Source organism: Aegilops tauschii, chromosome 6 (assembly GCF_002575655.3).
Source record: "Aegilops tauschii subsp. strangulata cultivar AL8/78 chromosome 6, Aet v6.0, whole genome shotgun sequence".
NCBI classification, from domain to species: Eukaryota; Viridiplantae; Streptophyta; class Magnoliopsida; order Poales; family Poaceae; genus Aegilops; species Aegilops tauschii.
In genome coordinates this window covers 451,953,847-451,969,263 of record NC_053040.3, presented here as the reverse complement: position 1 = coordinate 451,969,263, position 15,417 = coordinate 451,953,847, and the positions used below count along the sequence as shown (strand labels likewise).

At 51.2% G+C, this 15,417-nt stretch overlaps 1 protein-coding gene across 1 annotated transcript; it reads right to left on the bottom strand.

Moving 5' to 3' along the window:
• Positions 1-11,305: 11,305 nt before the first annotated feature.
• On the bottom strand, positions 11,306-12,034 carry LOC141026171 (uncharacterized). Its single transcript, XM_073502151.1, has one exon. It carries the CDS (start codon positions 12,032-12,034, stop codon positions 11,306-11,308), a length of 729 nt encoding a protein of 242 aa, XP_073358252.1.
• Positions 12,035-15,417: the final 3,383 nt, after the last annotated feature.

Sequence of the window (15,417 nt, the reverse complement as noted above, 5' to 3'; positions counted from 1 at the left end):
AGGTCGTGTGAAGGTGTGTCTCCGGTGGAACTCTCCAGATTCGATCGGTGTTTGTCTTCGATGGTTCCACTTGAATCTGGCCGTCGTTCGTGTGTGTTTGTATGTTTATCGGTCGAATTCCAATTTACGTTTCTCTTCACCGACGAAAACTGCTAGTGAAGTCCAGCAGTAGAGCATCTCCAGCCGCGCCCCCAACAAGGCCCCCAGGCGATTTTTCGGCCGCCGGCGCCAAAAAAAGGCCCAGCCGCGCCCCCAAGGGCCCAGTTTTCGCCGGCTCGGGCCGAAATTGGCGCCGACGGACCCAACCCGAACCCGGCGCGCTGGGGGCGCTCGGGGGCGCCGGGCGAATTGTTTTTGGCGCGAAGAGCCGCGGGCCCCCCTTGCCAGCGACTCGACTCGACTCTCTTCTCGCCACTTCGTCGTCCTCATCGCCTCGTTCCCCGCGGCGAATCAATGCCAAAGCTGCGCGCGCTGCCGCGCCGGTCAGCCTCCATTGATGCCTCACGGGCGGCGCAGTGAAGGCCGGGCGAAGCGCGTCCCCTCGCCCGCCACGCGTAACGCGCCGGCCACGCGTACTACGCGGCGCCTCCGCCTATATAAGCCGACCACCAGCGCGCCGGAGACACGCCCAGATCCTCCACCGCCGACGCGCCCATTTCTCCCCCTTCCTCCCTCGCCTCCTCTCGCCGTCTCCAGTTCAGAAGAATGGCCGAGCGCTTCCCAGGCGACGGCGCGGCGGCGAATGGCTTCGGGCGCCGCCATCTTCGCGAGGACGAGGCTCGCCTCCTTTTCGAGGCCGAGTACCCGGTCCCGCCGGACATGCGGGTGCCCGGGGCGTGGAGGATCAGCGCCGGCGGCGTGCCGGTGCCACCACCACCCACCGGGGCGGCGCGGCGTGCGGAGATCGCACGTATCCGCGCGTCCCTGCCGCGGGCGGCGAGGGAAGGCCCGCGGTACACCCCCGACTGCCCGCTCTGGGAGCCCTACTTCCGCCGCCGCCACGCCGAACAGCTCGAGGCGACGAACGGCGTCGTGCCCTCCGGCAGGCTCAACTCCGAGGGCCGGCGGCGGTGGTGGGGCGTGCCCGGCCGCACGTTGGAGGCCGTCCTCGAGTACATCGAGGGCGGCAACACGCCGCGCCTCTAGTACCCCTCTCCCCCGTCCTTCTCACGCCGCCGTGGGAGCTCCTGGACGCCGAGGCGCATGGAGCGGGCCGGGGCGTCCTCCTCCTCGTCCGGCCGCTCGTCCGGCTCTCCCTGCCTCCGCCCCGTCAAGCCGGAGCCCCAGGACACGCCTGTCAGCGCGCGCACCCGCAGCTCCGGCGTCCGCATCGGCGACTCCACCCCCCCTCCGGCCGCTTCGTCCTCGTCGAGCCCAAGCCGGAGCCCGGCCTCCCCCCGGAGTACGAGGAGATAGCCCGGCGCGGCTTCTCCGACGAGGAGGCCTACAGTGGGCGCGGGACGACTACTACCGCGACGAGATGGTCCGGTAGCGCCGGGCCCCGGAGGAGATAGAAGCCCGCAAACGTGGGCGCGAGCACGGCGTCGTGATCCTCGACAGCGACGACGACGAGGACGCCCCCGGACCGTCCAACCCGCCGCGCCAATCAGGGGAGGGATGCAACAGGGACGGCGGCGGCGACTACACGCGGTTCTACAGCCTTCTCGGCATGTAGAACTGCAAGGGCGGGCGGCGGGCGGCGAGGAGCGGCGAGGGAGACGGCGAGGAGCGGCGATGGAGACGGCGAGGAGCAGCCCCTAGTAGTTTTTTTTTTTTTGTAAAATATGTTTAAATTTGAACGAACTCGCCGATGTTTGTGTTAAATTTGAGCCGTGTTTGCGCCGTATTTAAGTTTTTCAAAAAAAGTGGGCGCCACGACTGGGGGCATCACGCCCCCAGCGCGCGGTTTAGCGCTGGTGCGCTCTCAGGGGGCGATCTGGAGATGCTCTAACCGGTGATAATCCCCTATCGGACATTAACTTTACAGAAAATTTAGATCGTGGGCCTGGCCCAGCTGAAGCCTGGTCCGGGAGTCCATCGCGGCGACGGACCACGGACACCGAGTCGATCTCTCCTCGAATAAAAAAGGTCCTTAGGTTCCTGGTTTTATACAGATCGAGACGACCACCGCCGCCGCCGCCCAAAAATCCGTCCCACTTTCCGCGGCGAGCCAGTGCCCAGTAGCCAGTAGATCAACCCACCGATGGCCGGCACCAAAAGGAAGGCACCCGGCTCCGTCGATCTTCCCAAAGCCCGGGCGGGTGAGGCGCCCCCTTCGCCGGCCGTCCTCGCTATGCGGCGGGAGAGGATCAAGTCCAATCTGCTAACCTTCCCCGAGGCGGCGGCGCTGGACGAGCTTCAGCTGTACCATGCGGTCGACAGGGTCATCAGGGAGTCCACGCCCTCCACCGCGACCCCGACCGCCCAGGGCATGGTTCGCCTGGACGACAAGGGCATCATCGCCACCTTCGAGTACGCCAACTGGCTGTTGAGCTTCTCCGCCGACGACTACCCGCCCGCCGGGGTGGATCCGCTCGTGTGGCTGGGTGAGCGGAGGCGGATGCTGGACGGGGAGATGAAGCCGGAGAAGAAGAGGGATGACCCCGACAACTCGCGGTTCCTCGTCGCCAAGATGCGCGTCGACCTGCTCACCAAGGGCTACGTCGAGCTCCCCAGGCCGTACGTCGATTACACGCCCCCGCCCCCGACGATCCGTGCCCGCGGCCAGCCCAAGAACGCCACGGCAATGGTGGTTGGATGAAGGCACGAAGCAGATAGCTACGCAAAGGATGATAGACAGCAGATCTATCTATCTGTACTTGGAGAACCCATCTATGCAAGTTATTACTCTAACGTGTAGTTATGCATCTGTGTAAATGTTTATCGAACCATTTATCCAAGTTGCTGGCACTGTAATATGGTGATTAATTAACATGCTTTGGTTGTTATTATAGGCCTAAATCAACTAATTAATTATACAATTGGGAGTTGATCTTTTGATTGTTTTTGAGCCGAAATCTTTTGATTTATTTTGATGGACGAAAAATACTACCTTTTTTGTTTTGCAGTTTTCGGAGTGTACCGAAGCACTTCTAATAAAAGGTGAAAGCATTAGCAGCTCGTTCATCATGCCTCATGAAAGCAAATACTTGTTCACCGCCTTCACTGTCATAGAAAAAAGTGACCGGTTTTCTGCATATTAACCAGGGAATTATTCTCTCCTTTTTTTAATATATAAATCGAGATCCTTCAGGGCCGACTTAAAAAAAAAGCTGACCGCCTTCCAGTTTGCAACTAGTAAGAAAATAACACGCTGCACATGCCGAGATGCCATTGCAGAACCATCAAATAGAAAGGCTCAAGATCCAACCAAGTCTATGCTAAATCACCCCATACTCCATTAAGGCATTAACCAACTAATTTCAGATTTACACATCTAACTGTGCATCCACAAGAACCTTCTTTCCAATGCAGATCACACAGCATGATGATCTTGTACTACGTTACAATCTTAGAAGGGCAGTGATACCCCCAAGTCTAATAGAGTCCAAACCTTGGGTTTGACGCTTTGGTTTCTCAAGAAAAAGGAATATACTTTCAGTGGAAGGTGATGTTTTCATGGATAGTGAGGCGCCTATGATGACCAAGTCAATAGTCAGCTTAGTCTCTTGGACGTACTCATAAGGGTATTGTGTGTGTGCGTGCGCGCGTGTTTATAGGTATGAATGCATATATGTGTTTGTGAGCTTTTGCGTTTGTATTGTGCTTCTCACAAAAAAAAACAGTAGTATTCACCTTCCATTCATAAAACATCATGTATTTTGCTCCCGTCATCAAGTGTGAGTAGTCTCCATTAGGCTATGTATATTTAGTAGTAACTATACAAAAACATATATCCCTTAAAAGCGCCTAGAACTCATCTAGTTGAGACATAACTATTTCTCATTTATCCGAGTCACCGGACTATTGTTTGGTTGTAGTTGTCCAGTTTCTAGTTAGGCGCTTCCAATTACGCACGGGGGCATAGTGGTCAACTCACGCACATGCGACTAGTAAGAAAAAAAAGGTTGCCACCAGTTGCATACGTGTTGCCACAATTGCAATGGTGCATGCGTGGTCATGTGCAATTCGCGCATGTGGACACTAGTTGCAATTCTGCATGGGTGGGTCACGTGCAACTCACGCATGTGCGACTAGCAGGAAAAAAAGGAAAAAACAGCTGGACACTAGTTGCACACGTGTTGTGATGGTTGTAATTGTGCATGGGTGCGTTGTGTTCAACAAGGCATGCGCGTGTGACTAGTAGGGAAAAAGTTCAAGTTAAACCTAATTGCACTCGTTTTGTGCCCGTGAAGTTGTAGTCGGGTTACAACACTTGCACCTGCATGTCTGGTGGCATGCAACTGGCCCCAACAACTCCACTTCAGACCTCAATTGTAGTAGCTTCGTGCCCGTGGAGTTGCAGTTGGGTTACAACATTTGCAGTTGGATGTCTAGTGGTGGACATGCAGCAGGTCCCGACAACCCACCTACCGACCCCAATTGCAGTTGCTTTGTGTCAGTCTAGTTGCGGTCAAAATACAATGGTTCTAGTTGAATGTCTAGCCTGGCAACTCACCCTTCGACCTTAGTTGCAGTCGCTTAGTGCCCATGAAATTGCAGTCGGGTTATAACGCTTGTAGTTGCATGTCTAATGGTGGATATGCAACTGGCCAAACTACCCCTCTTGACCCCGGTTGCAGTCGTTTTATGCCCATGCGTGAATATTGAGCTAAAAAAATGGAAACAAACAATTTTACAATCCTTGGTAATAAATGTATATTACTCTACAAGAAAAATGAATATACTAAAATACGAAAAGGGAAAAGAGTGAAGACATGACTAGATGCTAAAAGATGGACAAGATCAACCTGTAGTTGGTCTCTGCGCCGATGACGCAATAGGTTATCTAGTAGTTTGAAAGAAGGACTAGATTACCCAGCTAGACTAGAGCAGCAACAAGAGATGATCTTTAGTCTTGTTATGCCTCTAAATCTAAAACTTCTAGAAGCTTCTTGAAGAACTCCCTCTTGCCTTGCTCTTTGAGAAAGTTGTCAATAAGTTCAAACACTTTGTTTGCTTCTTCATGAAGTTCTTTCTCACCATGCTTTGCAAGAACTTTGTTGAGAGCAATGATACGTTCATTTTGCATCACCATTTCTTAGTATAAATTACTCATTTTTATACATGTTTTATGTATTATCACAAAATTCGCATACCTTTCTATCTTATTTTGCATATTGTATCGGAGGAGGAGAAATTGTCGTTAAGTTGTAGAAAAGCACTAACATAAGGAAGGGTGAACAAAATATATTTGCGGAGCTAGAAAGAAAACAGAAAAAATAATTAAAAATTTCTCATGGGAAGAGAGCCAGGGGCATACATGTGCCGAGGAGGCCCCTATGGGGCCTATCCGTCCAGGCATTGGGTCGTGAGACAAGGGCAGGTGGGTCCCACAGGGAACCCCTTAATTCTATTTTACCCCGAAACCCTCAGTTCTTTTTTACCGGATTTTTTCGCCGCTATCTTCGAGGCGGAAACCGAGCGGAGCAGGTTTTCCTCCCAGAGGGTTGATTCTCTAGGATCCTTCCTCTTGGGGTGGGGAATCAAAGCCATCGACATCACCAAGACTCCATTCATCATTATATCATCATCACCACACGAACCACTCCAATCATCATCCGTCTCCAACCCTACTTTTCAACCTATGAGCTATTACTTCAGATTAGTTGATGAGATCACCTCCTGGTATACATTACTGCTTGCATTTGATGCTTAGAGGTTTAATCGGTGAAATATTTGTATGTTACTTTTTTATCATATCATTACCTCCACTGATCATGTCTATATGATGTCTTCTGAGTAGTCCGTTAGGTTCTTGAGGACTTGGGAGAAACCTTGTTGTTAGTAACCATGTGAAATTAAGTAAAGTTCAATGTTTTGATATTATGTTGTGGGGTAACTCATGTGCGAGCCTCGACTACATATCACTTCACTTTATGGGCCTAGAGGAGGCATTGTGTAATAACTTTTGCCTAGGATGGCTGCTCGGAACAGATATTACCGTTGCCTGAGTTTGCCTACCGATATGTAATAACGTTGGAGCAGACCGGATTCACCATTGAGGATGCGCTGGTGGAGTTCGGTGTCGCACAAGTAGAGGAGGCGGCAGAGCAGCAGACCATCATTGAGTCCATCCAGTTGGAGCTTGAGGTCGAGGGAAGCCGCCGCTACATCCACGAGGTGGACATGGCGCGTGAGGAGCTCTTTGCTGCCGAGGAGACGACAGAGACGCGCCGGAAATTCACCTCGCTGCCAATAACGACAAGGTCGACGGCTTCTGCAAGGGCGTCATCGACATATCTAATGACGAGTAGATAGTCTAGCTATGTACATAGATGAATTTTGTGTTGCATGTAGTAGTGTGGATATGAGAATCGGGAAATGAAGACTATGGTTGCAGTGTCTAAGCTGCATGAGAGGTCATATATGTCACTCACGCGACAGCTCGCGCTCCTTCGCACAAGGTGCCCCCCAACTGGGCCGACCTTAGTTTGAACTTTGAACAGCGAAAATTTCCCAAAAAGTGAGCGTGCGTGCCTAGCCACTTGAGCCAACGAGGTTTGGTTGCTACCTCCGTCCTGATTTATTGGCCACCTTCGTATTTCGTGCCAAATTTTGACCAAAGATTTAACTAATAAAATGTCAATGCATGTATACAAAAATTATACCGGCTGATTCATATTTGAACATAGTTTTCAATGAATATTATTTTCGCTATGTATAACATATATTTTATTAGTTAAAATCATGGTTAAAATATGACCCTAAATACAAGGGGGACTAAAAAACCCAGGACAGAAGTGGTAATAGGCAGCGCGGGACATTTTTGGAAACTTCAAAATTATTATTTTTCTTTGGAAAAGCGATTACTTTTTGGAACACAAGCCTTTTTCTAAATTGTGAATAAAATTATAAAATCTCAAACATTTTTGAACATGTAAATATTTTATGAAAAATCTTGAATATGTTATGAAGACATGATTTGTTACTCTTTAAATTTCTTTTGAAAAAAGAATTTATTATAATTCTGAACACAATTTGAAAATGCGATCCTTTTTTCAAATTTGTCCTTTTAAGCATGATATATTTAATTTTTTAAAACAAGAACATTTTAAAAATGTTTGAACATTATTTTAAAAAGTCTTGACCAAATTTGAAATTTGTATAATATTTTTTTGATAAAAGTGAACAATTTTAAAATCCTAATAATATTAGACCGCAAAGAAAATTTGAAACTTTTCATTATTTTTCCTCTAAAAAAGAACAATTTACCAAGATTTGAATATATTTTTTCGAAAATTGTTGAATTTATGAAAAAATGTGAGAAAAAGGAAAAAGAAAAAGAAAGCAGAAAAAAACAAGAATATGAAACTACTTTTCATGATGGATCAAATGATATAAATTTCTTATTGTGAATGTTGATATATTTTTCTAAAAACTCAGTCAAACTTGCACTCATTTGACTTTTCAAAAAACAAATACACCTTATATAAAGGAACGGAGGGAGTACAAAAGAAAACAAAAGTGCTCAAAGCCGTCTGGTTCACACTTGAGATGGGTCGACCTGTGTGCTCTCACGAAATCATGTGCATTTGTGGCAACCTGCTAGTTTTTCCTTTTCTTGTAGATTCGTTTATTCAAAATGATTTATCTCTTGAACCATGCATTCAAATTCCGAACCATTTCACTGTTGAAATTTTCACGTCAAGATATTTGAAATTAATAATAGGTTGCGACGAACTTTTTTTAGAACCCACCCCCTCCTAAAGAAAGAACAAAAAGCAATAAAGAAACAAAAATAAAAAAATGGCAACGAAAAGGAAACAAAAGAAAGAGAAAAAACCAAAGCCGAAAGCATGGTTACGGTTTTTTCACCCTTTTCCCTTTTTGAGAAGCACAACTTGCGAAAACAAATTCATGCCTCTTATGGAAGCATATTTTTTCCCTTTTTAAAGAAGCACATCACATTTTTTCTTTTTCTAGAAGCATAGTTGTGCTTCTCACATAAGAAAATCTGTGCTTTCACAAGAAGCAAATGTGCTTCTTGTGGAATCATAGTTTTTTTTAAAAGCACGACAATGAAGCAAATCAGTGCCTCCACGAGAAGCAAATATGTTCTTCTCATGGAAGCAGAATTTTTTCTCTTTTCGAGAAGCACAATTGTGCTTCTCAAAAAAATAAATTTGTGCCTCCATGATATTTGCTTCTTGTGGAAAGCACAGATTTGTTTCCCCTTTATGTGCTTCTCGTGCAAGCACAAATTTTTTTCGTGTAATTTTTTCCCATCCAAAACCTAGGAAAAGCCGAAAGAAAACAAAAATACTCATCCAAAACCTGAAAGCGCGTACAAAAAAGTGAAGAACGAAATCCAGGGAGAATGCTCAGCACGCGACACGTTGCGCCACTTGACTTGACGTACTCCCAGTCCACCAAAATTGACCCCAGTCCCTGCAAGGGGTAACCTTGACTTATTTTTCTTTTTTTTATTGAACTTAGGGCTCATCAACTTTTTTTTTCGAGAGTACGCCAATAGCGTACCTTATCTTTATAGAAGGGAGAAAGACAGTTTACAAGATTCGTGCGATCGATGCGAACATCCATCGCCCGAGCACCCACTCACACCCACCTACAAGAAAATCAAGTGTGATCTCTCACAAAACGGTCTAATCCACCCGCACCCACACCTGCATTATACCACTCGCGGATTTCATCAAGGATGGCTCTAGCTAGCTCACTATAGTCTTTAACTTGCTCTGGCCGATTGAACACCTTGGCGTTCCTTTGCTTCCACAGCATCCAAGCCGCGCCAATGACAACCGAGTCAAAACCTCGCTTGTGTTTCCCTTGGAAACCAGAGCGAGCCCCAAGCCACCACTCCACAAGTGTGTCCGTGTCATTGGGAAGAAGGACATTGATTTGTAGGGAGTTGAAACACGTGTGCCACACCTGGCGAGCGTAAACACACTGCACCACGATGTGCTCAACTGTGTCCTCCTCCTGCAAGCAAGTGTAGCAAGGCGAGGTGTTGTCCTGCAACCCATGTCGCGTCCGTCTGTCAGATGTCCAAAGCCGGTGCTGCACGGCGAGCCAAGCAAAGATCTTGCACTTTAGTGGTGCCCAGCTACGCCAGATCGCGGCAGCAGTAGGTGACCTGATCGCGCCCTGATTAAGTTTGTCATAGGTAGATCTTGTTGTATACATGCCCGAAGGGTCATGCGGCCAAGCAAAGGCATCCTCCATGTGCACATCTCGTTGAACAGTGGCGACTGCGTGTCTCAGGTGGACAGTTTGTAGAAGTGCCCCAAAAGAAGTCTGTGGTTGGACATCGAATGCCCATCTCTCATCTTCCAAGGCCTGAGCGACCATACGGGAGTTCCTGATCCTCATTTCCACACCAGCCACCAGCGTGGGCGCAATATCTCTGACAGAGAAGCCGTGGATCCATCTATCTTTCCAGAAAAGTACCTTATTTCCTTTGCCCACCGTGATCTGAATCAAACTGTCAAAGACCTGTCTAGCATCATTGTCCACCATGAGATCCAATCCATGCCACGGCCTTTGCGGGTCCGTGCGCCCTTGCAGACTTAGGTTTTTCACCCCAAGACCACCGAAACAGGTTGGCTTGCAGATTGAACTCCATGCCACTAGGCATTGGCCTCTGTTAACTCGATCTTTTCCTGCCCAGAAAAACGCGCGCATCCAGCCATCGATGTCCTCCAAAACCCAGCCTGGGGCCTTCATTACGAGCAAATGATGCACTGGTCTCGCCTGAAGCACCGACTTGACAAGCACAAGCCGACTTGATCTCTGCAATAAGCCTCTCTGCCAAGCCGGCAGGCAGTGCCGAACTTGATCCAAGAGAGGCCGCCAATGCGCCTTGGTGAGGTGCTTGATGGCCAGTTGCAGCCCAAGATACTTGCACGGGAATTCTTCAATGGGGCATTGCGCAGTATCTGCTCGACTCTTGCTTTGTCTTCATGATCTTGAGAGATCAAGATAGCCGAAGATTTCCTATAGTTTACTCTCAGACCCGAAGCATCTCCAAATAGTTGCAGCGCGATTCGGACAAATAGGAGATCTTGGGGTGTAGGTTTGACGAATAGTGCCACATCGTCCGCATATATGGATAGGCACTGCGTCGCCGTAATTCCAGTGAAGGAGCTCAACACACCGTCAGACATGGCTTTAGAGATCATGACCGTGAGGGCGTCCATGGCGATAACGAAAAGTAGAGGAGAGACCGGGTCCCCTTGTCGCAGTCCTTTTGCATGCCAAATTCTCCTTCCCGGTACTCCGTTCACCAACACTCTGGTGCTCGAGGATTGCAGTAGCACCGCCAACCATCCGAGACATCGATTTCCAAATCCCTTGGCCCGGAGCACTTCAAATAAGAAAGGCCAAGACAAGGAGTCAAAGGCACGGGAGATATCCAACTTGAGAAAAACACCTCTGTTCTTTCTGGCGTGTATTTTCCTGGCCACTTGCTTCACTAACAGATAGTTGTCATGCAGATTTCTGCCACGGATGAAAGCCGACTGGTTGGTGGCCACAAGGTCCTTCATGCACGGTCGGATTCGATTAGCCAGGAGCTTGGCGAACAACTTGGAGAAGCTATGTGGCAAACTGATCGGTCGATAATCACCCACTTCTAGGGCATCCGGATTTTTAGGTATTAGCACGATCAACGCACGATTTAACCTCGCAAATCCACGGCCATCTCCTACGCAAAGTTTGAGTAGCGCTGCCATAATGTCGTCCTTGATAATAGGCCAGGCTCTTTGGTAGAACTCGGCAGTAAATCCATCCGGTCCAGGAGCCCGATCCGGTGCCATCTCCTTGACAACTGACCAAACCTCCTCGTCCGTGAACATCACATCCAGACAGCCCAGATCAAGCATGTTCATGCCCAGCGACTGTAGGTTTAGCGTGTGCACTCTTGCCTGTGCCGTGCCAAGCAAGTTATGAAAAGCCTCTGTGAAAATTTCTTCCTTGCGGCTCTGATCAGTGGCGATCTCCTCGCCTCGCCGAACCTGGGGTATGAAGTTCTTAGCTCTCCTCCCGTTGGCGACCAGCTGAAAAAACTTGGTATTGGCATCTCCTCACGGAGCCATCTGTGTCTTGATCTTTGCCTCTCGATCGTGCGCTCGAGCGAAGCAAGCCCTAGGAGTGCTAACTTAAGGGTTCTTCTTAGTCACGTTTCCAACTAGGTGAGCCCTCTAGTTTCCATCGCTTGATCCAGGCGATAGATCACCGTCGTGGCAATCGCCATCTGAAGTTTAATATTCCCTACTTTCCGCTGTCCCCACGCTTGAAGTGCTGCCGCTGCGTTGCGGAAGAGTGCATCGAGTCTCTTGAAAGGATCCACGATGGCCTGATCGCAAACCCATGCATCATTCACCGCCTGCTCAAAGCCCTCTAGCTTGACCCAAAAGCTCTCAAATCGAAATCTTTTCCTCGGCCAGTAAGTAGCATTTGTCGAAAGATGGAGTGGGGCATGATCGGAAACGCTAGTCGAGAGTGCTTGCAATAAGTAGTCTGGCCGCGCCAATTCCCAATCCACCGAGACGAGGATCCTGTCGATTTTAGTCATTGTCGGGGCATCTCTCTCGTTCGACCACGTAAAATGACGCCCATGCATGTAGAGCTCTTTAAGTTCGTTATTGTCGACGAAGCTCCTAAACTTGTTCATCATGGCCCTGTTAAGATTCAAGTTGTTTTTCTCCGAAGCTCTAAGGATTAGGTTGAAATCGCCGAGGACCATCCATGGCCCCAGGCAAGCTGCTCGCCTCGCTGTCAGCTCCTCGAGGAATAGTGTCTTGAGGCCGTCTCCTTGTGGCCCATAGACCACCGTGACCCACCAATCCTCCCCTGACTTGGGGTGTACCAACCCAGTGATGGAGTTTGTGTCACGCGAGATGTGATCAACTATCATCACAGTGGTATCCCATGCAAGAATAATCCCACCTCTCGTATCGATCGCCGGTAGATAAGCAAAGCCGTCTAAGGACGGTCCACAACATTGCATTAAGAGAAAGTTATCGACTACATCGAGCTTAGTTTCTTGTAAACACACTAGATTAGGCCGCACCGACACTAGGAAGTCTTTGACCGCTTGTCTCTTTGCTGGGTTGTTCAAACCTCGAACATTCCAGCACGTCACCGATGGGTTTAAATCCATGGAACAGATTTGCACCCCCACCCCTCTCGGAGCACGCTCAGTGTGCGCTGATTCCCTCCGTCGCTCCGGTACTAGCTCCAGAAAGCTGCCCAGGCAAAGCCTTGCCAAACAGGGCTGCAATCACCCGTACATGCTGCTCGCGTAGAGGAGAGTCGAAGAGCGACTTGAGCTCTTGCACAGCCGTGTCCGTCATCTCCAGATATTCCGGCACAATTCCCAATGTGCGCAGGAGCACATTCTCCGCAGGTGTGGCTCTTTGCGTGTTCTGCTGAGCCAATTTCTTGGTTGCCCGAGTGGTTCTTTTGGGGGTGAATGGTTTTGCTTCAAGCCGCAAGGTGGAAGCCTGGACTTCCTTGAGAATTGGTGGTGCTAGCTTCTTCACAATGAAAGAGCAGAAAGACTTGAGTTTCGCGTACATCTCCACCTCCTTGGGTGTCAGTCCATTGGCTGGGTTGTTGGTCACTACCATCTCTAGGCACGTCTCTTTGGCGCCCTCTGCCACAGGTCCCTCGGCAAACCTTTCTCTTTCTGCATGCACAATCAGTGGCACAACTACGTGAACAGAGTCACATGCAACGCTTGCATGAATCCCATCAGGGTGGGCCCCGACCGACGCGTGACCATCCGCTGGCTGCATGGCTTCCACTACCAAGGCCACGCCAAGTGGCACCACCGCAAGCACCTCCAACGCGCTATCATGCCTTGGGTCCGCTGCCACCTGCTTGTCCACAAGCGACACGTCCGTCATCGGGTTGGATGGGCCTCCCCGCGGCACCACATGCAGATTATCTGCGCCAATCGAGCACCCAATATACTCTCTCCCTTGGGATCCCAGCTCCTCCACATCGACTGCCACCTGCTCGAGGATTGGCCCCACTTTTTCGAAGGCGACAGGAATCTTTGGAGCTGTCACCTGCGGCCCCGCCATCAGCGCACCAGACTGGACAGCCATAGCGCATGTGCCCACCACTTCCTCCCGTTGGTCTGTCGCCACATGCCCTTGCGGCCGGGGCGAGAGGATTTCACTCAGGTTCTGCGCCAACGTTCTGCCCTCCTCCACTTGCTCTGAGGCCAGCACCAATTGTTCGGCCAACCTTCCTCCGGTCTCATTTGAAATCTCAACGTCCTTGCTGGTCGAAGCATCCCGATTGGCTTGACCAGTCAAGCGCTTGAAAGCAGACAAGCGCCGCGTCAGCCTGCTCAGGATAGGGACAGCTGGGGCTTCCATCGCGGCGACAGGTGGGGACTCCATGGGGGGGAGGCGCCAGTCATGTCCCACTGGTCTGGACCAGGCCCCACCCCCTTCTCCGGCGGCGGCACCGCCGTGACCGCCGATGCGGACATCCGGAACACCGAACTGCCATGCCAGCCTATGCGGCCTCGGACCGCCACCCGCAAGATCACCATCATGGCTGTCTGGAAGGCCACTTTGACCACTGTCCGAAGAGCTCCCGAAGAACCACGGCTCGCCGGCCTCCCTCAAGTCCATGACCATGCGATGTGAATGAGAACCTTATATTGCAGAAGGGCGGGCGGCGCCTCCATGCCCGGCTCCGGCACAGCCAACCAACGGGTCGTGGGGATATCTTGTGGGCTCGCCGTCCATGCCGTGAGCTTGAACGAGGACAAGTCGGAGCGGGAAGCCGTCTCTGGAGCCACCGCCTCCACCTTGCAAGACAACCCGAGCAAACACCTTGAAACCAAACACCGAATGAACTGCCTGCTCCGCCTCCACCGCCTCCATGGCCTGAAGTGTAGTCTGTCTCCTTCGAACTCCACCGAGGGGCAAGCCGCCACTTGTTCCGCACCTCCGCCGAAGCAAAAACCACCAGAAAATCCTCTGGCCTGTAGCAATGCACTTACATGAGCTCTGGGGGATGTCCAGCCTCCCAGCAAGAATCTCTTTCACGCGCGCCGGCGCAAGCACCCTCCTTTGGCCGCCCACGTAGGCCACCATGGCGAACTGAAGGCGACGCTCCAGATCGGACACCATCGCGGAGCGCCTGACGACGCAGAGCTCCGCGGGCACCTCGACGGCCCTGGACTCCACTTGAAGCCGCGGCGGCGCCAGGGGTGGCCACGCCGAATCGACACTCCGAGACGCAGACTGGGGCGCCATGAACTGGCCAGAGCCGCTGGGCGCCGCCGCGGGTGCCGGCCGCGGGGAAGGAGCCGAGCGACGCGCGACCTTGGCCACCGCCTCCCTGCGCAGCTCATCTACCGACGAGGGGCTTCTCGGCCGCTTGCAGTCCTTGGAGCCGTGGCCAGGCAGGCCGCATCTGAAGCAGACGATCTGGTTGGTGCACTCTGGTCCAGCCAACAGACACCGAGTCGAACTCTCTTCGAATAAAAAAGGTCCTTAGGTTCCCGGCTTAATATAGATCGAGACGGCACCGCCGCCTTCACCGCCCCAAAATCCGCCCCACTTTCCGCGGCGAGCCAGTAGCCAGTAAATCCGCCCGCCCACCAATGCCCGGCATCAAAAGGAAGGCGGCCGGCTCCGGCGATGCTCCCAACGCCGGGGCGGGCGAGGCGTCGCTCGCTTCGCTGGCCGTCCGGCGGGAGAGGCTCAAGGCAAGTCTGCTAAGCTTCCCCGAGGCGGCGGCGCTGGACGAGCTTCAGCTGGACGATGCGGCCGACAGGATCTTCAGGGAGTACGACCCCTCCACGGCGACCCCGACCCCCGAAGGCATGGTTCGCCTGGACGACGAGAGCATCATCGCCGCCTTCAGCTTCGCCAACCGGTTCTTGACCTCCACCGCCGAGGACGAACCGCCCGCCGGGGTGGATCCGCTAGGGTGGCTGGATGAGCGGAGGCGGACGCTAGACGAGGAGACGAAGAGGTCTGAGCCCAACAACTCGCGGCTCGTCATCGCCAAGATACGCGTCGACTTGCTCACCAAGGGCTACGTTGAGCTCCCCAGGGCGTACGTTGAGTGCATTCCCGTATAGCCCGCCCAAGAACATGACAGCAGTGGTGGATGGATGAAGCAGCTATGCAAAGTATGATAGATATATAGATATTAGATAGATAGACATGATAAATATAGGTGCAGGACATGTCAACCATGTTTATACTCCTTAGCTTCTGTTATGAGTCTTATATGACTTGCTTTTTGGTATGAATTGAAAAAAAA

Excerpts from the sequence above, each read along its gene's own strand:
- LOC141026171 (XM_073502151.1), bottom strand. The coding sequence starts at position 12,034 with ATGATAGTTGATCACATCTCGCGTGACACAAACTCCATCACTGGGTTG.